Source organism: Muscardinus avellanarius (genome assembly GCF_963383645.1).
Source record: "Muscardinus avellanarius genome assembly, chromosome: 1".
Taxonomy (NCBI): domain Eukaryota; kingdom Metazoa; phylum Chordata; class Mammalia; order Rodentia; family Gliridae; genus Muscardinus; species Muscardinus avellanarius.
In genome coordinates this window covers 177569976-177595599 of record NC_137786.1, presented here as the reverse complement: position 1 = coordinate 177595599, position 25624 = coordinate 177569976, and the positions used below count along the sequence as shown (strand labels likewise).

The following is a 25624-nucleotide window of genomic DNA, read 5'->3' as shown; positions in this document are numbered from 1 at the left end:
AGCCCAACCCTGAGGGTGGGTCAGCGGGGGACGGGGAAGTGCATCCCTGATAGAGGAAATTGTGGGAACAAAGTCCAAGTGACTGGATGAGTCTGTTCACTCTGAGGACAGCGAGGAGGGAGACCTGCCTCGCTGGACGTGGTGGGGGCAGAGAGCTGGGACAGTGATGCCCAGCTAGAAGTGAGAGAACCAGGTCTGAGCTGGCTGGACACTCATACTGTAACTAGCCATTGACCTGTCTTTATAAATTCATGCAGTCTGGCTCAGCGGTGTTGTACCCTGGGACCAGGCACCTGTGCATACACTTGCACACAAGCATACCCAGATAAGATATACCAGTGTATATATTTATGCACCCCTAATCAGTCACACATACAACAGGTATACACTTAAAACACAAGACACAGACAGAAGCACATGCCTGATCCCACAAGGCTGAATCCTTCCTTTTTTTTTTTTTTTTTTTTTTTTTTTTGCGGGTCTGGGGATGGAACCCAAAGGCATTTGACCTCCGAGCTACACCCCCTGCCCAATTTTTTTTTTATTCTTTATTTTGAAACAGGGTCTCACTGAGTTGCGGAGGGCCTAAGTAGCTGAGGCTGTCCGTGAACCGCGATCCTCTGGTCTCAGCCTCCCGAATGCTGGGATTACAAGTGTGTGCCACCACGCCCGACAAGGCTGAATCCTTTCTAATTGGAAAGAAATGTCCACTCCTGAGTCAGTGGAAACCAGGACAGGGTGAGGTGGGCTCATAGATGCCTTGAGGGTCTCCAACCTGCCTCCTCACCCACAGTTCTCCAAAGACGTCCTGGTTAACATCTATTCTGCCTACATCGATAACTTCCTCAACGCAAAAGATGCCGTGCGTGTGGCTAAGGAGGCGAGACCTGCCTTTCTCAAGTTCCTGGAGGTACCATGGGCCAGGGCAGGGGGCGGAGCAACCCTCGCCTTGGGCCAGCTTAGAGGGTCCCAGGAGCTCCTGGCCGGGGCATGGGCACAGTAGCCCTAGCCAGCAGCTCTGCTTCGCCCTCGGGCTGATCAGGAGGGGCTTGCTGGGAGCCTGTCCCTGGATATACCCTTCCTCACATGGGTGCCCATCCTCCCACTCCGGTTTTAGCAAAGCATGCGTGAGAACAAGGAGAAGCAGGCGCTATCAGACCTCATGATCAAGCCTGTGCAGCGGATCCCACGCTACGAACTTCTGGTGAAGGTGGGCATGGGGTGGGGTGCCGGGGACCCTGAGGCAGCCTGCCCTTGGTTGAGTCTAACATCAAAGTCCCCAGGAGACAGGTAGGAAAGGAAGTCCCCTCTGGTGTCTACCAATAGTCCTTAATGTTCCAGCAGTCAGTCGGGCCCCGGCCACAGCTAGACAGGCAGGTCTCATTCCTATTCCCACCCCAGGACCTCCTGAAGCACACACCTGAAGACCACCCCGACCACCCACACCTGCTGGACGCGCAGCGGAACATCAAGCAGGTGGCTGAACGCATCAACAAGGGCGTGCGGAGCGCGGAGGAGGCCGAGCGGCATGCCCGCGTGCTGCAGGAGATCGAGGCTCACATCGAGGGCATGGAGGATGTGCGTGCCGCTCCGCCCTGCCCATGTCTGTGCACTCCGCCACTATGTCTACATCTGTCACCTGGAATCTTGGCCATGGCCATGTTTGCACGGGGTCTGCAGTGTGCTTGCATCCATGTCTCCCCACATCTGTGGTCACACAGCTCTGTCCCTCTGTGTCCTCCTCCCATTCTGTCTCGACTGTGTGACCCTGGCCTGGTCCATGGAGCGGGGCTGAGAGGACACTGGGATCCGTGCTGGGGAGGGAGATTAATAACTAACCTTTAAGATGCTACGTCTCTCCTGCCCCATAGCTCCAGGCCCCTCTGCGTCGGTTCCTGAGGCAGGAGATGGTCATTGAAGTGGTAAGAAGTGTCCCTTTGTCTGCCTACCTGTTCCTACTGCCCCCTTAGTTCTCTGTTCTACCAGCTGCCCGCGGGTCTCCCTGCTCCTCCGCCCCAGCAGGAGTGCTGGTTGAGTCCCACTCGGCTCTGACTGGACAGCTGGGGAGCACTCTCACCCCTCCCTGGGCCTCGCTGTCCCTTGGGCACCGTGGGCGTGTGTGTGGGCTTCTGGACTGTGTGCACGCAGCCTGAATCCTGCCTCGGGCCCCACAGAAGGCGATCGGTGGCAAGAAGGACCGGTCCCTCTTCCTGTTCACGGACCTCATCGTCTGTACCACCCTGAAGCGAAAGTCAGGCTCCCTGCGGCGCAGCTCCATGAGCCTGTGAGTGGCGGCAGCGGGTGTGATGGTGAGGGCAGGGGAAGCTGTTGTCCTTCTTTGGGTCCCACTCCTCCGGCCTGTCCAGAGCATCCCATGGGCTCCCCACAGGTACACGGCAGCCAGTGTCATTGACACAGCCAGCAAATACAAGATGCTGTGGAAGCTACCGCTGGAAGATGCAGACATCATCAAAGGTGGGGCTGGCTGGGACCTGCAGGGGTCTTGATGTTGGGGTCTTTCTCTGGGAAGCCTCCTGGGAGGTTTGAGCTGTGGCCAGCGTGGCTTCCTATCCATCTGCTTTTCGGCTTTTGAATCCCACTTTCTCATCCCATCTGTGGAGGGCTGACAGGAAGGACCCAGTGGGCACTGGAGCCAGACCAGCCTGTCCGCGCAGGCGCCTTTGGACTGGGCAGGTGTGGCTGGGCAGGTCCTGCGGGGAGAGCAGGCATACTGTAATTAGCCATTGATCCGTCTCTACAAATTCATGTGAGTGCTTACTATTAGATGATCCTGCATAGTCTGGCTCAGTGGTGTACCCTGGGAATGCGGCACAAGGGACGGGTTGATTGGAAAGATCCCTGTGGTTGGGGCTGAGCCTGTCAGGAGCCAGGGCAGCCGCACAGACCTCCTCCTGCTCTCTTTTTTCTCCTCTTGCTGTGAGTCGGCCCCATTCTCACTGCTCTTAGTCTTTTCTCCTTCCTCATAACTTCAGTGAGAAGGCCCAGGCCGCCCTGGCCTGCCTCTCACAGGACCCTGTGTAGAAATACAAACTGCTGGTGTTGGTGACCATGGATCACCTCACCTTACTAGAGATGAGGCACGTTGATATAATGACTGTCTTTAAGTCTGGTGCCAGTCCTGGTCCATTCATCTGTGGCCAGGTGAGGGGTGGGGTGAGACAGCTTCTCTTGAGAGTAGGAGATTGTCGTAGACTGTGCAGGCTGCTGTAACAAAAATTCTGAGTAATATATAATGAGTAGGAATTTATTGCTCACCGTCTGGACGCTGGGAAGACACCAGCAGGTTACCAGGCATGGTGGTGCACGTCTGTAATCTTGGTACTTGGGAGGCTGAGACAGGAGGACCACAGGTTTAAGAACAGCCTCAGCAATGAAACTCTCATCAACCTAGTGACACTCTAGGTTTATTTTTATCTATTTCAAGATAAAAATAAAACAGGAGCCAGGTGTAGTGACGCATGCTTATAATCCCAACATTCTGGAGGTGGAGACCAGAGGATCGTGGTTTGCGAACAGCTTCAGCTACTTAGCGAGGCCTTTTGCAACTTGATGAGACCCTGTTTCAAAAAATAAAAAGACTAGCCAGGCATGGTGTCGCACGCTTGTAATCCCCGCGCTTGGGAAGCGGAGACAGGAGGATCACGCAGGTTCGAAGCCAGCCTCGCCAGCTTAAGAGACCCTGTTTCCAAATAAAAAAGTATAAAATAGGTCTGGGAGTGTAGCCTGGAGGTAGAAGGGTTTCCAGGAAGCCAGTACCACCAAAAAGTAAATAAATAAAAATAAAATAAATAAAAAGACTAAAAAGTAGGGCTGGGAGTGTAGCTCAGAGATTGGTACAGTGCCCCTGGGTTTCATCCCCAGAACCGTAAAAAAAAAAATTAAAAAAAAAAAACAGGGCTGGGGGCGTAGCTCGGAGGTAAAATATCCTTGGGTTCAATCCCCAGCACTGCACATATACACAAAAGACACCAGCAGATCTGATCTGGCCTCTGGTGAGAAGCCTGTTCCTTATGGATCTCCTCATGTGACAAAAGGGGCAAACAAGCTCTCCTAGAACATTTCCCACAAAGGCTTGAGCCCAGTGCTCTTCCTCTGAGCTACACCCCAGTCCTATTTTGTGATACTGGGGTTTGAATTCAGGGCACTGTACAACTGAGCTATATCCCCAGCCCTCCCCCGTTTTTTCTTATTTGAGACAGGGTCTCACTAAGTTGCTGAGGCTACCCTCCAACTTGCAGTCCTCCTGCCTCAGCCTTCAGAGTAGCCAGGATTACAGGCACTGTACGTGGCCCCTCCCGGGCCCTAGTTCTTAAGGGCACCACTCCTCTGACCTTGTCACCTCCCGAGGCCCCACCCTCTCATACCAGTGCGCTGGGTGTTAGATTTCGTCAGGTGGACTTTTGAGAGACACAGACATTTGGACCACAGCAGAGACATTCCAGCCTTGGCTTCTCTAGTCTACACCACTGCTATCTACTCCACACACACCCTTCTTCCTGTAGACAGAGTACCACAATCTTCTTTCTACCTTACAGTTAACTTCCAGCTCCTCCCCGTCTCCGCAGGCTGCTGCTGGCCCCTGCAGGGTCCCTGGCCACAGGGCCATTCCAGAAGACACTTGCTAGTCTAAGAATCCACTCCTCCCCTCGTGCTATCATGACCCCAGCCAGGTCTTTTTTTTTTTTTTTTTTTTTTTTACCACCAATCTGAAACCTATGGCCAACAGCTAAAAGTATATATGCTATCAACACGCACTAGAAACAAGAGCAGAAGAAGACAGGAAAAATCTGTCATTTAGGAAAGAGCAATAGAAAGAAACTTCCTTCCCCTTCATGTCAAGACTTGGTGTCCTGGCCCAGGGTGGAGGGACAGCCCTACATACGGACCACTGGTGCAGGGTGTACCCATCCTGGGCCAGGCAGTGAGGGCCGGGGGTGCCGAGCCGGCCTGTAGGGCCGGCCACGTGGCAGAAGTCAGGTGCAGGATAGGACCAGAGAAATGCAGGGCATCAGCTCATTGCTCTCTTCTGTGTGAGGAGGTGAGTCCTTGGTCAGCAGATTTGACTGCCTGAGGCTCTGCCTGCTTGGCAGTTTCCCGGTGGCAGGCTGTGCCGGCGCTGCAGTCCAGTGTCCACTGGAGTTCTTGCAACCCACAGAGCTATCTGCGTTTTCGAGCCTGGATGATGTGTGCTCTTCCAGAAGTTCTCCAAGGGCCCATCATCCTGTGCCATGTGACTGTGACCCAGGCCCAGTGCCCTGCTCTCTGCTCTTGAGACCCGGGGGTCTGTCAGCCCTCAGGTTGTCAGGCCAGTCGCCTGGCAAGCTACAGCCTGTGCCTTGTCCAAGCTTGACCTTGTTAACCTCCGGCTGACTGTGGTCCTCCTCTGTCCCTACCAGGGGCATCCCAAGCCACCAATCGGGAGAATATCCAGAAGGCGATCAGCCGTCTGGATGAGGACCTGACCACCTTGGGCCAGATGAGCAAGCTCTCTGAGAGCCTCGGCTTCCCCCACCAGGTCCGTGGTGCCCTCTGCCTGAGCCGGGGAGGTGGGGTGGGGCTCCCTGGCCCTATCTGAGGGAGACACAGCCACCTTGGCATTTGCCTGAGGGAGGAGATACCCTGTCGCTTATCTGGGAGGGAAAATTACAGCCTCACCCGCATTTAAGGAAAGTAGCGTGTTTTGGGTCTGTGGATGGAGGAGTCGCTTCATCCCATCCTAAGGGGAGAGAGGGCCCCTCCCTTGTCTGTGGGGGAGGCCTGGCTTCCTTGGTCTAAGGGGAGGGACAGCATCTATTTTCTGTCTGAGGAGAGAGGAAAGGCAGGTTCCTACACACATTCCCAACGGCAGGTGCCCAGCTATTGTGAGACCTGAGACCACAGGCCTGGGCCTTCTTCCCACAGAGCCTGGACGATGCGCTGCGGGACCTCTCAGCCGCCATGCACAGGGACCTGTCGGAGAAGCAGGCGCTGTGTTACGCACTTTCCTTCCCACCCACCAAGCTGGAGCTGTGTGCCACCCGGCCTGAGGGCACCGACTCCTTCATCTTCGAGTTTCCGCACCCAGACGCCCGCCTTGGCTTCGAGCAGGCCTTTGATGAGGCCAAGAGGAAGCTGGGTGAGCCAGGGCCCACAAGGACACCCTCTTTCCAGAATCTTCCGGAAGTGTGTGTTAGAAGCCAGAAATCTCAGAACTGATGTGTCCTATGCTCCAGCAGTTGGTGGGGAGGGTGGGCTGAGACTTTAGGACCAGACAGTACTAGCTGTGGCCGCCCCAGGTCCTCTCCGGCAGGGAGGGGACCCCATGAACCGGGTAGAGGCCCCATCATAGATGTAAATGGCCAAGACCACCCCTCATATCCCCCCAACTCTGAGCATGGCTAGATCAAGGAAAGCTATTGATTAGGGGTCCATGGCTGGGAGACACCCAGGTTAGCACCTTCATTGTACAGATAGGGAAACTGAGGCCAGAGACAAGGAGGGCATAGCCCATAGCCCCTCATTCTGGCATGGCTGGGACCAGGCCCTCCCTAGAGAGACCCTGAGGGATGGGGAGGAAGGGAGATGGGGCAGGGGCAGGACCAGGGTGCTAAGCAGGGTCTTTCTCCTCTTCCCTGTGCCTGGTCTGTCTGTCCATCCATCTCCACTACAGCATCCAGCAAAAGCTGTCTAGACCCTGAGTTCCTGAAGGCCATCCCCATCATGAAAACCCGCAGCGGCATGCAGGTGTGTGTTCTCAAGTGGCGCCTGTGAGCATGTGTATTCAGAGCATGTGTTGGTGAATTTTTGTTTTGTATACAACATTGCATACATGTCTTTGAGTATAAAGTTCTCTGTACATGCATGTGGGTGCTGCATACGTGTCACATGTGTATGGATGTGTTTCACGCATATCTGTTCATGTGAAGGAAGGCTGTGTGGTTGAGTGAAGGTGTCTATATGCTTTTGTGTGAGTCTGAATGCATATGTACAGAGGTTATCAGGATCACGTTTATTCCTGGCCTGTATCCATGATCATATTTGGGGGGGGGTCATGCAATAAGGGTGAGACATCACACAGGCATGAGTGCATTTGTTTGCAGAGTGTAAGTGTAGAGGGTGTGGAGGGGTATATGGGGAATCCACACACACCCATGCAGGTCTGTCTCCCTCCTTTCTGCTGGGGCCCTTCTGTAAATGGGTATGCTGGTGGTAATTCTAAAATCATTTTTGCTGTGCATTGACACTCTCCACAGTTTTCGTGTGCAGCCCCCACCCTCAGTAGCTGCCCAGAGCCTGCGCCTGAGGTGTGGGTGTGTAACAGCGATGGCTACGTGGGCCAGGTGTGCCTGCTGAGCCTGCGCGCGGAGCCCGACGTGGAGGCCTGCATCGCTGTCTGCTCGGCCCGCATCCTCTGCATTGGGGCTGTGCCCGGCCTGCAGCGCCGCAGCCCCCTGTGAGGCCCGGTTGGTGGGGTGGGCTTATGGCAGGTGGGGGAGAGGAGCCCTGCTGGGGCACACACTGGTGGGAGTGTCTGTGGGCAGGGTGGGGTCTGAGTGCTCACTTGGTCTTGCAGAGAGCCTCCTGCACAGCTGAGGGACCCTCCGGAGACTGCCCCCGAGCCCTCTGGTCCGGAGCTGGATGTAGAAGCCGTGGGAGATGAGGAAACAGTGGCACTGGCGGAGCCGGGGCCCCAGCCCTGCTTGCATATCTCCATCTCAGGCTCTGGCCTGGAGATGGCGCCTGGCCCAGCGGAGGGTGACCCCCGCCCTGAGTTGGTGCCCTTTGACAGCGACTCTGATGATGAATCTTCGCCCAGCCCCTCGGGGACCCTGCAGAGCCAGGCCAGCCGGTCCACCATCTCTTCCAGCTTTGGCAGTGAGTGCCTGACCTGGGGCTGGCAGGCAAGGGTGGGCCGCCCCAAGAAAGGGGTGGGCAAGGACTAGTGGAGGTCAAATCTCAGGATGTTAGCACACAGTGGGGCCAGCAGGGTGGGAGGGTGGGGACTGTGACAGTGAGGACAGTGGGGACAGAAGGTAACTCGCAGCCCCAGTAGTTCCCAGTTAAGGAAGATGGGCCCCTGTAGCGTGGCAGGTCCCTCTGACTGAAGCGTGAAGCTGGATCTGAGGAAGCCAGGCTGGGCTAGAGAGCCTGCAGCCTGTGCTCTGAGTGCACAGGGGAATAAAGCCTGAACAGGTGCAGAGGCTTGGGGACGGGGAGGAGCTGCTGCCAAAGGCCCTCAGGATGGGGGAGGCCGAGAGGGATTCATTAAGGGGAGACTGAGGCCTAGGAAGATGTCAGGTCTCTGGCCAGTTTGGAGGGGAATAGAAACAGAGACCTTTGTCCCCTTTAGATGAGGAGACCCCAAGCTCCAAGGAGGCCACAGCCGAGACGACCAGCTCAGAGGAGGAGCAGGAGCCTGGCTTCCTGCCACTTTCTGGCTCCTTTGGGCCGAGTGGACCGTGTGGCACTAGCCCAATGGATGGGCGAGCCCTTCGCCGCTCCAGCCGTGGCTCCTTCACACGGGGCAGCCTGGAGGACCTGCTGAGCGTGGACCCTGAGGCCTACCAGAGCTCCGTGTGGCTGGGCACTGAGGACGGCTGGTAGGGACATGATGGGAGCCCGGAACGCAGTGCTAGAACCCTGAGCTTCCTGCTCTGAAAACCATAGTGTCCCAAAGAGAACAGGAGGACTTTGGGGTAGACCTTGGGCCTCCTGCCAGCCAGGGAACAGGAAGGCCCGAAATGTACAGGGAGGCTATGGGATCTACTACCTTGTGCAGGCAGCTGGCCTGGGGGCTGGGGTGGAGGCTCAGAGGCGGAGGATGATCCCAGGGCTGCTGTGCCAAGCCTAGTCACAGGTGCTTGCCCCTATCCACAGTGTCCACGTGTACCAGTCCTCGGACAGCATCCGGGATCGCAGGAACAGCATGAAGCTCCAGCACGCGGCCTCTGTGACCTGCATCTTGTAAGGCCTCAGGACCCCCGCTCCACTGGCCCCTCCTTTATGGGGAGGCTGTAGACAGACGCCTGGCCCTTGGCCAGCTGTGTTCCTTATACACTTGGAACTTGGGCAAGTGGCTGCCTCTTGGCCTCGGGCTCCCCTGGCCTGGGGAATGGGGTGAAGGAAGTGGTCTCTTAGGAGCCCAAACCATGCTGTGATCCCCTTGGTCCCAAGTAACCACCTTTGGCCTCCTGAACCTAAAATTTTCCTCCCTTTCCCTGCCCAGGTATCTGAATAACCAGGTGTTTGTGTCTCTGGCCAATGGAGAACTTGTAGTGTACCAAAGGGAAGCAGGTGAGTGCCCCTGGACCTGCTCTGCCCCGTCCCTGGCTGTGGAGAAGCTCACTCCTGCGCCTCTCTGGGCCTCAGGGTTTTTGCTTATAAATAGGGATGTTCAGCCGGGCATGGTGGTGCACACTTTTTTTTTTTTTTTTTTTTTTTTGCGGGTCTGGGGATGGAACCCAGGGGCATTTGACCTCCAAACTACATCCACTGCCCTATTTTTTTTTCTTTATTTTGAAACAGGGTCTCACTTAGTTGCAGAGGGCCTTACTAAGTAGCTGAGGCTGTCTGCAAACTGCAATTCTCTGGTCTCAGCCTCCCGAATTCTGGGATTACAAGCGTGCACCACTGCACCCAGCTCAAGGCACACGCTTTTAATCCTCATGCTTGGGAGGCTGAGACAGGAGGATCATACAGGTTCAAAGCCAGCCTGAGCTACTTAGTGAGGCTCTTAGCAACTTAGACCCTGTTTCCAAATAAAATATAAAGTAGGTCTGGGCATATAGCCCAGAGGTAGAAAGCCCCTGGGTTCTACCCCCAGTACCACATAAATAAATAAATAAATAAATAAATAAATAAATAAATAAATAAATAAATAAATGGATGTTCACATCTCATTTCAGGGGAGGGGGGGCATACTGCACTAAGTTTCCTATTGTTGTTGTTTCCCCCACACACACTCCCACTCTAGGCCGTTTCTGGGATGCCCAGAACTTCAAATCAGTGACTCTGGGCGCTCAGGGGAGCCCTATCACCAAGATGGTGTCTGTGGGTGAGCGGCTGTGGTGCGGCTGCCAGAACCGAGTCCTTGTCCTGAGTCCTGACACGCTGCAACTAGAGGTAGCAGGGGCAGGGAGATGGAATTGGTAACTTGGGGTGAGGTGGCATGTGAGGGGCATGAGACCATGGTGACAGAGAATGTCCAGCAGAGCGAGGGCGGGGCCAGGGATGCTGGGCCAGCCCCGCCCCTTCTCTGATCCTCATTTCTCTGTCTGATGAAGACAGTGAGTGCCGGTGTTTGTGAGGATTTTCCTGCCCACCCAGTGCAAATACTAGGGTCTTTTGGAATAGGACCAGGGTCTCTCTCTCAACATCATCTTCTCCAGCATTAGACCATGGCCTTTAGTCCTGGCCTCACTTACATACGTGCCAGGGATTTCCAGCCTGGAGGTATCCCGCGGCAACAGGCTTGCCTTCATTTTCCTGTCATTTTCTGTCATTGATCAGAACAGAAGCTGGAGGCCAGGTTCAGGCGCCAGCCCATGACTGACAGGCGGTGTGACCTCAGGCAGGGCACTTCCCCTTTTGCACTCTGCCTTCCCCATCTCTCCAGTGGGAAGCCGATGACAAGTCCCCAAGCCTTGAAGTCCTTAGCTCCTTGAGCTGCTTGTTGTGTGGGGAACAGGCAACCCCATTCTAACTCCTACTGATTAAGTGGGAGTCACCAGCATGACTGAGCTTTGGGAAGTTAATTATATAGGTCCCAAGCCAGGCGTGGTTGTACACGCTTGTAATCCCAGCGCTTGGGGAGGCAGAGACAGGAGGATCGCGCAGATTCGAAGCCAGTCTCAGCTACTTAGTGAGGCTCTTAGCAACTTAGTGAGACCCTGTTTCCAATAAAAAATAAAAATAGGTCTGGGAGTGTAGCTCAGAGGTAGAAAGCCCCTAGGTTCCATCCCCAGTACCACAAAAAAATTAATAGAAAAGAAATTGTACAGGTCCCAGACCCAGGCTGCCTGGCTTTGGGGGAGGTTGGGAGAGTCATAAGGAGGGAGAGTGGATGCTGGAAGCAGGAGCGGGTCAGGCCTGCAGTCACCTGTCTGCCCTCCCCCCCGCCCTGCCCTCAGCACACCTTCTGCGTGGGGCAGGACTCCAGCCGAAGCGTGGCTTGCATGGTGGACTCCAGCCTGGGCGTGTGGGTGACGCTGAAAGGTAGCGCCCATGTGTGTCTCTACCATTCAGACACCTTTGAGCAGCTGGCGGAGGTAGATGTCACCCCTCCTGTGCACAGGATGCTGGCAGGTACTGAACTCTTAACAGACCACCGCACCTTCCTTGGGGCCTTTCTGCCCCGACACTGAGGGCTGGGCCAGGGCCAGCCTTGGGCCCCAGCATTGCTCTGTTCCCACCCCAGGCTCGGATGCCATCATCCGGCAGCACAAGGCTGCCTGCCTGCGGATCACGGCGCTGCTGGTGTGTGAAGAGCTGCTGTGGGTGGGCACCAGCGCGGGCGTCGTGCTCACCATGCCCACCTCCCCCAGCACCGTCAGCTGCCCGAGGGCACCCCTCAGCCCTGCCGGCCTAGGCCAGGGGCACACCGGCCATGTCCGCTTCCTGGCTGCTGTCCAGCTGCCAGATGGCTTCAACCTGCTATGCCCAACCCCACCTCCTCCTCCAGACACAGGTGGGTCTGCACGCCCCACCCCAACCCAGAGATCCTGGACTTTCAGTTGACCCGGTCTCTGCTGGCCTGTCAGATGGGTGTGTGTGTGTGTGTGTGTGTGTGTGTGTGTGTGTGTGTGTGTGTGTCTGTGTGTAGACTGAAAACAGGCATTTTACCTCTGAACTATACCCTAGCCTTATTTTATTTTTTTTATATTGAAATAGGGTCTCAAATTGTGGAGGAGGTCCTCACTACGTTGTTGAGGCTGTTGCAAACCTGCCAGCCTCTTGTCTCAGCCTCCCAAGTACTGGAATTACAAGTGTGTGCCACCACACTCAGCTCAGACGAGTTTTAAGAGGGAGCTGGAGAGCTGGGTGCAGCAGTGCTCAATTGTAATCCCAGTATTCAGGAGGCTGAGACAGGAGAATGATAGGTTTGAGGACAGCCTCAGAAACTTAACAAGACCCTGCTTCAAAATTTAAAAAAACAGCCGGGCGTGGTGGCGCACGCTTGTAATCCCTGCGCTTGGGAGGCAGAGACAGGAGGATCGCGCAGGTTCGAAGCCAGCCGCGCGCGCTGGTTTAGGAGACCCTGTTTCCAAAATGAAAATGTAAAAAATAGGTCTGGGAGTGTAGCCCGGAGGTAGAAGGGCTTCCAGGAACCCCAGTACCACCAAAAAAAAAAAAAAAAAAAAAAAAAAATTAAAAAAACAAAGCCAGGCGTGGTGGTGCATACTTGTAATCCTAGTACTTGGTTGGGAGGCCGAGACGGGAGGATCATGCAGGTTCAAAGCCAGCCTCAGCTACTTAGTGAGGCTCTCAGAAACTTAGTGAGACCTTGCTTCCAAACAAAATCTAAAATAGGTCTGGGAGTAGCCCAGAGGTAGGAGGCCCTTGGGTTCTAGCCCCAGTACCACCAAAAAAAAAAAGAAAAGAAAAAGAAAAATTGCCAGCATTGTGGTGCATGCTTGTAATCCCAGCATTTGGGAGGCAGAGACCTGAGCATTGCGGTTTGTGGACAGCCTCAGCTACTTAGTGAGGCCCTCCGCAACTTAGTGAGACCCTGTTTCAAAATAAAGAATAAAAAATAGGGCAGAGAGTGTAGCTCAGAGGTAGAATGCTGCTGGGTTGTTTTTGTTTTTTGTTTTGATACTGTAAAGGAAAAAAAAAAAAGGGACTGGGGGCAAGGTGTGGTGGTGTACTCTCCCAAAGAGAGTACTTGGGAGGCTGAAACAGGAGGATCACAGGTTCAAGGACAGCCTTGGCTGCTTAGTGAGGCCCTCTACAACTTAGTGAGACTCTGTTTCAAAGTAAATAATAAAAAATAGAGAAAAAAGGGACTGAGGGTGTAGCTGGGAGGTAGAATGGCCCTGAGTTTGATCCCCAGTACCCAAAAAAAAAAAAAAAAGTGAGCTAGAAGTTATAGGAAATCAATTATGGAAACCCTAAAATCAATCTATTAGGATATTATGTGTGTGTGTGGAATTCTTAAAATGTTGTCCAAAAAAGTGTCATGGGAGACAGGAAGCAAACTCTAAGCTGAGAAGTAGCATATGGCACAGATAGGGTATATTTGTAGGAAATATATCCTGTTGTGTGCATTTCTTATGTGCAACAACAAAAAAATAAAAACAGGAATAGAAATGATGTATAGGGCAGGAAGTGGACTCAGGAAGAGATGTGCAGAAAGGAAGTAGAAATAACACCAGAAAAGAGAACCTAGCATGGCGCGTAAGACAGGAAGTGGGCTGTGAGAATTAGAAAGTGAAACGCTAGGAAATGAGGTACCTCTCGGAGTCACAATCAGAAAAGCCTTGCTTTGACAGGACAGGAAACTGTATTCCCGAGAGGAGGTGGCTCTGGGAACCAGGAAGCAGTAAAGCCTCAGTCCCGAGTTGTCAGGGTCCGGAGAAGACTTAGCTGTTTAACCAGGAAGGGGCTCTGGAAACAGGAACATTGTATTCAGTTGAGTATCACTTAACAGGATGCGCTTGTGGTGAGGCATGAACATCAGAGAGGATGCTTGCACAAACCTGGATGGGTAGCCTGCCACACAGAGAGGCTGTCTGGTACACATCAGAAGAGCAAAACAAGAGATTAAATCAAGCACAAAAAGAAAACGATGCAGTGAACACAAGCTATATGAGGCTCCTGCCGGCACAACGCAGCATGCTGTTTATAATAAGGTTTTGAATAAAAGTAGTAGCAAATACCGTCAGAAACAAATACAAAATTTAGTGTGGAAAATACAGGGCTGAAGGTGTGGCTTGGTGGTGGCGTGCTCGCTGGGCATACAGCGAGGCCCTGGGTTCAACCCCCAGCATCACAGAAAAGAAAAAGAAAATATATAAACAGTAACATGGGCTTGCATTATCATTATCAGTATTATACACTGTACATAATTGTATGTGCTATACATGTGTACAGCTGGCAGGACAGTAGGTCTGTTTACAGCAGCAGTGTGACAGAGTGAGGGATGTGTTGCACCGTGACCTGAGGGTGGCCGTGGCGTCGCTAGGCAAAGGAGCTCTTCAGCTCCATTACAGACTCGTGGGGCCACCATCGGGTATGCACCGTCACTGACCAAACCTCACAGGAAACCGGACTGTAATAAAGAAGATACTACATGTGCAGTAATCAAGAGATGGAAACTGGTGTGGCCTTGGAAAGTTATGTCATTTTTTACTAGAAAGTAGAGTTGGGGCCAGGGATGGTAGCACACAACTGGAATCCCAGGAGTTGGGAGGCTGAGACAGGAGGATTGCAGGTTCCAGGACAGCCTCAGCAATGGTGAGATTCTCAGCAACCTAGGGAGGTCTTATTTCAAAACAAAACAAATCAAAAAAAGGGCTGGGAGTGTAGCTAGGAGGTAGAAGGCCTCTGGGTTCAATCCCCAGCACCATAAAAGAAAGAGACAGACAGACAGACAGACACAGAAGAGAGAGAAGAAGCTGACTGCCAGGAAGTGGGTATTGGGTATTTCTTTCCAGATAAAAGCCCACAGAGCCAAGCATGGTGGTGCACCTCTGAAATCCCAGGTCTTGCAAGGCTGAGACATGAGGATCACAAGTTTGAGACCAGCCTCAGATACTTAGACTCTCAGAAACCTAGGAAGACCCTTTTTAAAACAGAAAAAAGTAAAATAGGGCTGAGAGTGTAGCTCAGACAGAATGCCCTCAAGTTCAATCCCCCCTACCAAACACACACACACACAGAGAACTCAGAGGACATGGGGTCTCACAGGAAGTGTGCTAGTCTTCCTCGTTATCTTCCGTGGTGGCAGCTCAGGCCCTAACGGGGCAGCAAAGCCACCAGTCTCGTCAGGGTGACGAGTCCTCCCCTCTGTCCCCCAGGCCCTGAGAAGCTGCCATCGCTGGAGCACCGGGACTCGCCGCGGCACCGGGGCCCCGCCTCGCCCAGGCCCAAGATGCTGGTTATCAGTGGAGGTGATGGCTACGAGGACTTCCGGCTCAGCAGCGGGGGCGGGAGCAGCAGTGAGACTGTGGGCCGAGACGATAGCACCAACCACCTCCTCCTGTGGAGGGTGTGACCCTGTCTGTTGCGGCCCAGGACGCGCCTGCCCACCTGCCCACGGCTGGCTTGCCTCTCCAAGCCCACACACAGACTCCACCAGGAGTGTCCGGGCAGCGCCACCTGTGCCTGCATGGGCGCCGCCTCATCCTCGAGGAAGCATTCCCGATGGACGCCCGCCGGCCAGCCAAGGCCTCTCCCAACCCACTTGTGACCAGGGTGGGGCGTACGGGCTGCCCAGGACCTCTGTCCCTGGAGCTTCTACCAAAGACACGGCCAGGCCTGGACCTCACGGGGCTGGAGAGGGCCATGTGCAATATTTTGGAGGGTTTCCTGGGGGCAGCGGGAAGGCTGAGGGGCAGCATCCTCTCCCATGTACAGTATTTATATTCCTTTTTAGATGAGTCCTTTCCAAAGCACTTATTTATGCAGTGGCCTGGGGCAGAGTGTGATGTGAGGGAATGACAGGAGGGGAAAATCTGTTCCTGATCTAGGGACCACCTTCAGACCCTACACAAACCTTCCTGGAGGGACCCGTGCCTCCCCCTTTACATACACACACAACACAAACTGCATGTTCAGGACACTCAGATGCTGCCCCTGCGTCAACTTCCCAGGCCCATGCTGACGCAGAGGCAAGGACCACGGCCCACTGGGGCACGACTCCTATTCCGGGTCTTCAAGGCCTTTGGCATTTCTCAGTGCGCTGGCGGTGCCTTTAGTGGTTTCTTAATTTGGGGACACTGGTGGGGCCTTGGACAGGGCTGTCTCTCAGGTAAGAGAAAAAAGCCCTTCCTCTTCCCAGTTGGCCCCAGACCCCAGCCCCCACCTCCCTGTGTCTCATGCACTGGCACATAATGGTCACTGTGGTGGGTGGGCCCCTCAGCCCCCTCCCGTTGACCACTGAATCCCTCTCTTCACGTCCCCTCCTGCCAGCAGCAGCTCCTTCAGGAAGGACTCCCAAAGCTGAAGGGCCAGGCATGGCCTCTTCAGCTGGGAAGGCTCCCATTTGAGGGCAGCCAGCCTCTCTTGCCTCCCGACCTGCAGGGAGCCACGCTGACCCTCAGCCCCTTGCTTCAGCTACAACTCCAAAGGTCTGGTTTCAGATGGGGTTTGTTTTGTTCTGTTTGGTTTTGTTTTTGTTGTGGGGGGGGCATTATTGTGGTCTTAGATTATGTTTCTCTTGCTGCCAAACAGTCATGTATTAACTCTCCATGGATGATGAAATTTAAAGAGTCAATAAATAGAAACACCAAATGACTGTTTGCCATTGGCGGCCACAGTGGCATTATGCCAGCACCCTCTGGGCTCCGACTCCCCAGTCATGAAGGCTTCCCGGCAGCGACTGGCCTGGGTGGAAGGGAGGCCTTGAGATGCAGAAGAGTGCTGGGTGGCAAGGCTGTTGCCCCAGGCAGGTCACTTCCCCTATCTGGGCTATAGCTTCCTCATCTAGCAAATGAGTTGCGCTGGTCTAGTGTTCCATAACCAGGGCTACATGTAAGTGTGAAATAGTATAGACATTGTATATGTGTAATTTATGCACCAATCAAGAGCTTCTGAGTCAGTCAGTCTTGGACAGGGTTCAGGAATAAAGCTGGCACGTTGCAGACAGAGAACCAGGGCACTAGAGAGCCTGTCTAGGCTCTTCTAGTGGAGCCTCATGGCTGGGAACCCTGACCAAGGTGAGTCAGGTCTTCTAAGCAGGGGCAAAATCTACATCTGACTGGTCACGCTGGGTGCAGTGGTGCATGCTTGTAATTCCAGTACTTGGGAGGCAGAGACAGGAGGTTCATAGGTTCACAGCCAGCCTCTACAACTTAGACCCTGTTTCAAAAATAAACTAGAGCTTGGGGTAGAGCTCAGAGATAGAATGCCCCTGGGTACCATCCCCAGTACCACACACACAAAGTGTGTTGCCGGGGGTGGTGGCACACACTTGTAATCCCCGCGCTTGGGAGGCGGAGACAGGAGGATCGCGGAGGTTTGAAGCCAGCCTCTCTGGCTTAAGAGACCCTATTTCCAAATTTTAATAAAGTAGAAAATAGGTCTGGGAGTATAGCCCAGGGGTAGAAGGGTTTCCGGGAACCCCAGTATTAAAAAAAAAAAAGTGTGTCATTAAATCAGACAAGAATGCAAAAGCCCAGCAACACAGGGCCACCGTGTACAGGGATGGAGTCCTTCACATCGTACACACCTGCAGGACTCCAGGTGACTGTGAGGCAGGCAGGTCACACCTCAGCTCTGCTGAACATGTGTAAACATCTCCAACCTAAGGGACTGACTACAAAATTAAGTCCCTGGGCTGGAGATGTAGCTCAGTGGCAGAGTGTGTGCTTAGTGTGTGTGAGGCCCTGAGTTTGGTTCCCAGCAGCAAAAAACAATTCGTTCTGAAGGGATGCACAGGCTCGTGCTTTGCAGACTGATGTCCACATCTCTGGGCTCTTCTGGGTCTTCAGCACCACTGGACATGCATGGAACATCTTCCCACATTACTGTCCTGGGGATGAGGGGATTATATTAAGCACAGATAGGTTGCAGAGTAGAAGGCAGTGTTCATGTGGAGTTTATGATGAAGCAGAGCATAGAAGGAACATGGACAGGCTTCGCAGCCAGGAAGACCCTGCTTGGAATCTTGGCTTTGCCACTAAGCAGCTGTGTGACTGCCCTGCTCAGGGCTTCATGCCCAATGGAAGAGAAGAAAGGTGGCCACATGGGGGTAACTGGAGGACAGGAAAGACCTGAGCAGCCAGAGCCCCTCTAGTCACTCATGAGGTTCTGCCTTGTGTTCCTCAGCGTGGTCCTGGGAAGGGGTCTTGCCAGAGTGTCGGGGCCCACTCGGCTGGACCAAGATGGCACCCAGGCTTGTTGCCAGCATGGACTCAAGATGGCGCCTAGGCTTGCAGCCAAGTCACGAGGCTCACGAGGGTGGCGGTGCCCTGAGGCTGCGCAGTGAGCCCTATCAGGCGTCCTACGGATGGATGATCAGTGACGCAGCGCCTCGTGCTACCACCAGCCCGCCTATGAGAGGGTTAGAAATGCGCATGCCCTAGCTGCGGGAAGCTTGGGGTTGGTGGAGTGATGAGGGAGGGGTTATGAGACTGATATATTTGCCTGCTGTGCGCATTGAAGGGGAACGCAGGGGAATGCAGGGGAACGCTGGGGGAGCATTAAAGGGAAGCATTAAAGAGGAAGCATCATCAACAGACTCAGCGTTTGTGTCTTTCCTGGGGCCTTGCGGGCCGGAGCCCTAGGGACGCGACAAGTGGTGCCAAGACCCGGGAATACTGTGGAAAAGGTTCGCAGGTAAACGCCGTAGGGACGGGATAAGTGGCGCCGAGACGCTGGGAAAAACAACGTAGCAAAAATTTGCAGGTAAGCGACAAAATAAGATAAGGCTCGCGGATAAGCGAGGGACAGCGCTGTGAAGGTTCGCAGGAATTTGTGACGAAGTAAAACTTATCATGGGGTATAAGGGAAAGGAAAATAAAAGACTGAGAAAAGGAAAGGAAAGGAAAGCAAGGGAAAGGAAAGGAAAATAAAAAGGAAAAAGACAAGGAAAGGGAACATGAACAAGATAAAAGAAAAAGAAACAAAAAAGGGAAGAAAAAGATTTTAAGTTCAGTAGTCAGGATGATAGGTTAAAAAGGAAACGAGAAAATGAAAGAACATTCTCTAGGAGCGGTTCTATATCTGTAAAAATCATAAGACATGATTCTAGACAGGATAGTAAAAAAAAGTACTACCAAAGATAGTAAAAAGCATTCAGGCTCTGATTCTAGTGGAAGGAGCAGTTCTGATTAAAGCTGGCATATTAATGATAAATCAAAGAGTAGACTGTTACAAGAACAGGTTGACATTCTGGGGCAAATGGCCATGGTACCATGTATTCATAAATTATCTGGATTATGTATAACGTATGTACAGTATCAAAATTTCTCCCATGCAGGCAATTTGTCTCGTCAATTAAGCAAGACGCTTCTAGGAACTTGGAGCCGTGAATTTGAACACGCCATGATTGAGCTTCGAGCATTTATCGTTGCAATTAATTCTACCCGCGTAGAAGTCACCACAGTACAACAATGGATGGACTTGATACGTGGAACATTGGGTTTCTTAAAAGATTGGGGTGGCATGGCATTCTGGGCATTCTTGTTGGTGGTAGCATGCTGTTTCCTGGTTGGATATATCAGGCGAACTCGACAACGCACACTGCAACAACAGCGCATATTGGTGCAAGCTCTGGCAGCCCTTGAAGCTGGCTCATCTCCTCACGTATGGCTCAGTATGCTGGATCGGTAGTCAAAGACGGGTAAGATCATTCCCGGGATCATATCAACCTAAGACAGGGAAACAATCATGCTATTGTTCTCCCAAAGACGGGTAAGAATGATCCTTGAGGTTCGACAACCTAAGACAGGCACGATCCCGAGCCTTATTTTTAATAAAACAAAAAGGAAGATATGTCGGGGCCCACTCGGCTGGACCGAGATGGCACCCAGGCTTGTTGCCAGCGTGGACTCAAGATGGCGCCTAGGCTTGCAGCCAAGTCACGAGGCTTACGAGGCTGGCGGTGCCCTGAGCCTGCGCAGTGAGCCCTATCAGGCGTCCTACGGATGATCAGTGACGCAGCGCCTCGTGCTACCACCAGCCCGCCTATGAGAGGGTTAGAAATGCGCATGCCCTAGCTGCGGGAAGCTTGGGGTTGGTGGAGTGATGAGGGAGGGGTTATGAGACTGATATATTTGCCTGCTGTGCCCATTGAAGGGGAACGCCACGCCAGGAGAGCATTGAAGAGAGAGAGCATTAAAGAGGAAGCATCATCAACAGACTCGGCGTTTGTGTCTTCTTTCCTTGGGCTCTGCGGGCCAGAGCCCTAGGGACGCGACACCAGAGGAAGGGAGATGGGGCCATAGGTCATCTCTTCAAGGGGCTTCTCTAGGTGTTCCCTTGGGCTGGAGACCAAGGGCAAGGTTTAGCTAGACCATCTCCCCATGGGGAAGATGAAGCCCAGCAAGGAACGGGGGCTTGCTTCAGGTTACACAGGTGGCTTTGAGGTAGGGGAAGAGAGTGCAGGCAGGAAGGAGGTTTCCTGTGATCAGAAAAGCCAGGAAATAGCAGGGTGTGGAGGTGCATGCTTGTAATCCCAGTTTTCTGGGAGACTGGGACAGGAGGATCGCGGTTTGTGGACAGCCTCAACTACTTAGTGAGTCCCTCTGCAACTCAGTGAAACCCTGTTTCAAAATAATTTTAAAAATAGGGCTGAGGGTACAGCTCGGAGGTAGAATGCCCCTGGATTCCATTCCCAGTACTGAAGAAGAAAAAAAAAAAAGTCAGGAAATGATCCTTAGGAACCAAGGGATGCAGAAGACTAGATTAGTTGGTGGAACATATAGCTCAAAACAGACGAGTGGCTTGGTGGGGAGCAGCAAGTCTGGCTAAGCTGCCTTGGACCTGGGCAGGGCCTGGGGAGAGGACAATGACCCAGGAACCTGAACACAAGCTCCAGTTAACAGCCTCTCACCATGCAGCCCGAGGCAAGCGCCTGCCCCTCTGGACCCAGCCGACCTCGACCTCCGAGGGCCCTTCACATTTTTTGCATGCCTGCCAAACACCAAGTTTCTCGCTGTCCGCACAAACCTTAAGCCACGGGCTGACTGCAGGAAGCGGCAAGGGGAAGTGCTATTTTGGGCCCAATTATGGCCCAAGAGAAGCCCTGACCAGCAAAGGCCCCCCGGGCTGGCTAGGGCTAGATCACTGCGTTGGACTGGGGAGGAAGGTGGTGAGCAGGCATCAGGGTACGTGGGGGCAGAGTCCCTGAAGGGGTCTGGGGCTAGGTGCTTGGGACAAATGCAGAACAAGGGCTGGGAGGAGTGGGTCAGGACTGGGGCTCCAGAGCCCAGTGGCCTGGACGGAAAGGCTGCCCTGACGTGGGGTCTCTGTAGACCTTCCTAATACCTTGTGTGGTGAGCTTGCACTCGGGGGAAGTCACTGCCTAAGGCCAGCCGCTTGGCAATGGCAAAACTGGGATTCGACCCTTATCTGTGTGATACTGAAGCCCCCATGATTTCTCCTCTCTGGGTGGGTTCCTTTACCTCAAACGCTTCAGCGAGCCACCTGCCTCCCTGGGCATGGCCACACGCCCCGGCCCTCTACCCGCTCATGCTTGGGACCTAGAGGGTAAGTGGACTGTAAGTCTGACCTGGGCAGTCTCCAGGAGCCCCTTCCCTTCAGCCTTGATACTGCAGTTTGTGGTTCTGGGTTCTTATCTCAGACCCATCCTAGGACCAAGAGGCCCCACACCTGCCTTCCTGAGCACAGTTAGGTGGGCCAGCAGGGCCCAAGCCCAGCAAAGGTACAACTGAGCTGCGCATGTGGGGCCTCCCATGAGGAAGGCAGTGAGGCCAGGGCCAGAACTTGAGACCAGCCCCAGTAGGAGTCCAGATCTATTTTCTGTTTAAAACAGTCTCTCACTAGGTTGCTGCGAGTCTTGCTACATTGCTGAGACTATCCTCGAACCTGCAATCCTCCTGTCTCAGTCTCCCAAGTACTGAGATTATAGGCCTGTGCCACCATGCCCAGCTACTATGTCATTTTATATAAGGGGCTTGAGCATCCGCAAATTTTGGTATCCACAGGGGTCCTGGAACCAGTCCCTATGGGTACCAGAGATGACTGTACTTCATTTTGGAATTCTAGTAAAGCTAGTGCCCCACCCCCCAACCAGACAGTCACCTGCTCAAGTTCCCAAGTTCCCTAAAAACAACGTACCTGGTGGCTCTGATCCTGTGACCTGAGATCTCACCCCAGGCAGGCCTTGCTGGGCCATGGGGCCCACACCTCTGCCTCTGGGTCACCATCACAGCTCATCCCAATTTACTGGGGCCTCGTGCTCTGCCACCTGCAATGCCGTGTGCACCTTCTCTGAGCTTGCTTCCCCAGCAGGAGTATGCAAGATGGAACAGGATGGGCTATGAGCTGAGACATCTTAGTGCCAGGCTTCTGTGGGTTCACCTGAGATGCCAGAACCTTAGAAAGCCTGTGATTCTGAGTCCCCTGTTTTGAAGTCTGTGTCTCTCCAAGCTCCATGACAAAGCCAGCCTACATCTATGCGGTGGCCTCGCCCACTCCTTCTCTTGTCTTCTTACAGTGGAGTGGCCAGAGGCTCCCAGACTGTGAGGGAGGGGTCTTTCTCACAGTGGCTTTGAAGTCGAGTCAGCTGGAGGAGGAGCTGGTCAAGACGACCAGCAGTAAATAATAATTAGGATTCTTCATAACCTGAGGGGTGGGGATGGGGGTGGGAAGTGTGCAGGCTGAGGCTCTGGGGACCTGCTCTATGGAGTCAGGGTAGACAGGCCACCTCTTCTGTAGGGAACTAACATGACCTCCAGGCAATGAGTTGGGCATCCCAGTTTTCAGATGAACTCAGGGGATATTTGACCAAAGCCTCTCAAAGAGCTAGTAGTAGAAGACCTACTAGACCCTCTCTGGTAGGTCTGATGAGTTACCAGTGCTCCTTGACCAAGAAAAGCATATCTCCATTTGGTTTATTAATTGGCAGAAAAATACCCCCCCCCTTTTTTTTTTTGGTACTGGGATTGAACCCAGGGTTGTTCTACCTCTCAGCCCTATTTATTTTATTTTATTTGTGGCACTGGGGATTGAACTTAGGGCATTCTACCTCTGATCTATACCCCAGCCCTATTTTACTTTTATTTTGAAACAGGGTCTCACTAGGTTAATGAGAGTATCACTATTTGCTGAGGTTGTTCACAAACCTGCAATCCTCCTGTCTCAGCCTCCCAAGTGCTGGGATTACAGGCGTAAAGCCCACCATGCTGGGCTAAACTGCCACCGTCTGACTACAGTGCTTGGAACTGGAGTATGGAAGGTCCCCTTATCAAGAACCCATTTCTTGTCAGGTATGGTGGTGCACGCTTGTAATCCCCGCGCTTGGGAGGCGGAGACAGGAGGATCGCGCTGGTTCAGAGCCAGCTTCGCTGGCTTAAGAGACCCTGTTTCCAAATAAAAAAATATAAAATAGGTCTGGGAGTGTAGCCCAGAGGGAGAAGGGCTTCCAGGAACCCCAGTACCACAAAAAAAAAAAAAAAGGACCCATTTCTTTTCTTTTTTGTTGGTGGTACTGGGGATGGAACCCAGGGGCATTCTACCTCCAAGTTATACCACAAGCCCTATTTTTTTTTATTCTTTATTTTGAAACAGGGCCTCACTGAGTAGCTGAGGCTGTCTATGAACCTGAGATCCTCCTGTCTCAGCCTCCCAAATGCTGTGATTACAAGCATGTGCCCCCATGCCCAGCTTCGAGAGCCCATTTCTGAGAGTAGAGGGCATCCTGGGATGTTCTGGTCTCCAGTACAGACCTTTTGGGAGCTTCCTCCAAGAGCTGGGATGTGGGGCTCTAGGATCAATCCTGCTCCCAGCCCTGGGGGGCCTTCACTGACACTGGAGGGGCTGGGGCCTTGATTCTTACATTGATAACCCAGAGTTCCTTCAGCCCTTCCCCCACAACCTGGGTACCTCCCAGAGAAATGGAAACTCTCTCCCTCCCCCCTCCCCACACCGGTGTCCAGTTCTCCTCCTGGAATTTCCTGGACCCTGGGGACCTGACCTTTCCTCTCCCTTACGTGGCTCAGATTCTATGACTCAGTTTGTTTGGAACCCCACTCCCAGCCCATCTTTCCCCGACAGTCGTATTTACCTTCCTCCACCTCCTTCGTGGGCTGTGATTATCCTGACCCCAGCCAGACCTCTGCCCCTAGTGCCGCTGGGCCCTCCTTGTGTCTGGGTCTCTTCCCAGCCCCGCTGTCCTGGGAGGGCCACCTGAATGGTACTGAGTGGGCACACTCTGGCTGCCGCCTCCAGTCCTGGCACCTTTCACAAGGGGCACCATTGACAGAATGGAATACAATAGGAATATTGCCCTGGGCTCTGCAACCGTGTCTCTGGTCCCTGCCCTGCTGGGCACGCTGATGGCTCCAGCTGGGAATCAGCAGGGTGGGATAGCTAGTGGCAGAGAGAGGAGTATGTCGCCAGTCCTGCTGGAGGGAGGGACTAGCCCTGGCAGAGAGGGATGAAGATTTGGGCTGGGCCCCAAGGAATATGCGGAGGAAGCACATCAACTGAGCTTCCTTTAGAGACCCTCTTCACTGGGCCTTTTTTCTTTCTTTTTTGTGGTACTGAGGGTTGAACCTAGGGGCATTCTATCTCTGAGCTACACCCCCAGCCCTAGTTTTAACTTTGAAACAGGGTCTCACTAAGTTGCAGAGGGCCTCACTAAGTTGCTGAAGCTGCCATCCTCCTGTCTTCAGCCTCCCAAGTCCTGGGATTGCAGGTGAGCCACCACCATGCCCAGGTTCACCCGGCCTCTTCTCTCAAACTAGGTGGGGGAGAGAGAATTTAGCAATGGGCCAGGTCTCATCAGACAAGGCAGAGTCGCTCCAGTTTCTAGGAGCAAGAAAGGTCCAGGAAGGGGCAGCCGTGGTCCAGGAGAGGGCTACAGAACCTCAGTAGCATCCGAGAGTCTCCAGTCTATTTATTTATCACTTACTTACTTTGTGGTGCTAGCTATTAAACCCCGGGGGCATTCTACCTACTAGCAACACCCCCCGTCCTGTTTTTACTTTTTGTTTTGAAACACAATCTTGCTAGGTTCCTGCGAGTCTTGCTCTGCTGCTGAGGCTGTCCTCGAACCTGCGATTCTCCCGTCTCAGCCTCCCAAAGACTAGGATCACAAGCATGCTCAAGCCGCCGGGTTCTGCGTGTTGATCCTGCAGGGGTGCGACTCCCTTCCCGCTTTGGAGCCCCAGAGGCGCGCGTCTGGGAAGCCCCGCACCCCGCCGCGTCGAGCGCGCCCTGCAGTGCCCGGGGCGCCCGGGAGGTGGCGCTGCGGGCGGCGCCGTGACGCGGGGGGCGGGGCCGCGCACCTCCCCGGCCCGGCCGGCGATTCATTCAAAAGGCGCGCAGGCTGCGCGGCCGCCGGTGCGTTCTCCAGCCGGGCCGGGCGCCGCGCGGGACTCGGCCGCGCTGGGGCTGCGGCGCCAGGTAAGGAGGGCGCGGGCGGGCCGGCGGGGGCGCCCTGCCTCGCGGCGCCTCCGAGGAAGTTCGCGTCGCCCCGCGCCCCCGGCCGGCGCGTCCTGGCTGCGGCTCGCCGCCCGGAGGAGCCGCGGGGCCTGCGCGGCGGGCGGGGGCGCCGGTGTCGGCCGTGACTGCCGCGCGGCCGGCGGGGGCCGGACACGGGGCGCCGCCGCACAGAGGCTCTGTGTGCGGAGACGCGCGGCGAGTGTGCGCGGCCGTGCCCGAGAGACCCGGGTCACTGGGGTCGCCGCGCGTGTGGCCCGCGCTGGGGCCAGAGCTGGTCAGGGCCGCCGCTGCAGGTACGAGGGGAGCAACCCCGAGTGACCGAGAAGCCCGA

The 25624-nt window shown here is 54.1% G+C and overlaps 1 protein-coding gene across 1 annotated transcript in view; it reads left to right on the top strand.

The window, feature by feature from the left end:
• The window catches only part of ARHGEF17 (Rho guanine nucleotide exchange factor 17), a gene marked incomplete at both ends in the record, with an annotated part of 65772 nt that extends 50558 nt beyond the window's left edge, over positions 1–15214 (top strand). Inside the window, 18 exons of the mRNA XM_080700157.1 lie at positions 794–910; positions 1118–1210; positions 1402–1578; positions 1872–1922; positions 2175–2284; positions 2390–2475; positions 5418–5536; positions 5923–6136; positions 6671–6744; positions 7254–7453; positions 7574–7875; positions 8351–8600; positions 8878–8964; positions 9227–9294; positions 9974–10122; positions 11130–11304; positions 11417–11686; positions 15018–15214. Coding sequence (XP_080556283.1) covers positions 794–910; positions 1118–1210; positions 1402–1578; positions 1872–1922; positions 2175–2284; positions 2390–2475; positions 5418–5536; positions 5923–6136; positions 6671–6744; positions 7254–7453; positions 7574–7875; positions 8351–8600; positions 8878–8964; positions 9227–9294; positions 9974–10122; positions 11130–11304; positions 11417–11686; positions 15018–15214 — 2739 coding nt within the window. The remainder of the gene's footprint in view (positions 1–793; positions 911–1117; positions 1211–1401; positions 1579–1871; positions 1923–2174; positions 2285–2389; positions 2476–5417; positions 5537–5922; positions 6137–6670; positions 6745–7253; positions 7454–7573; positions 7876–8350; positions 8601–8877; positions 8965–9226; positions 9295–9973; positions 10123–11129; positions 11305–11416; positions 11687–15017) is intronic.
• Between the last annotated feature and the right edge of the window lie 10410 nt (positions 15215–25624).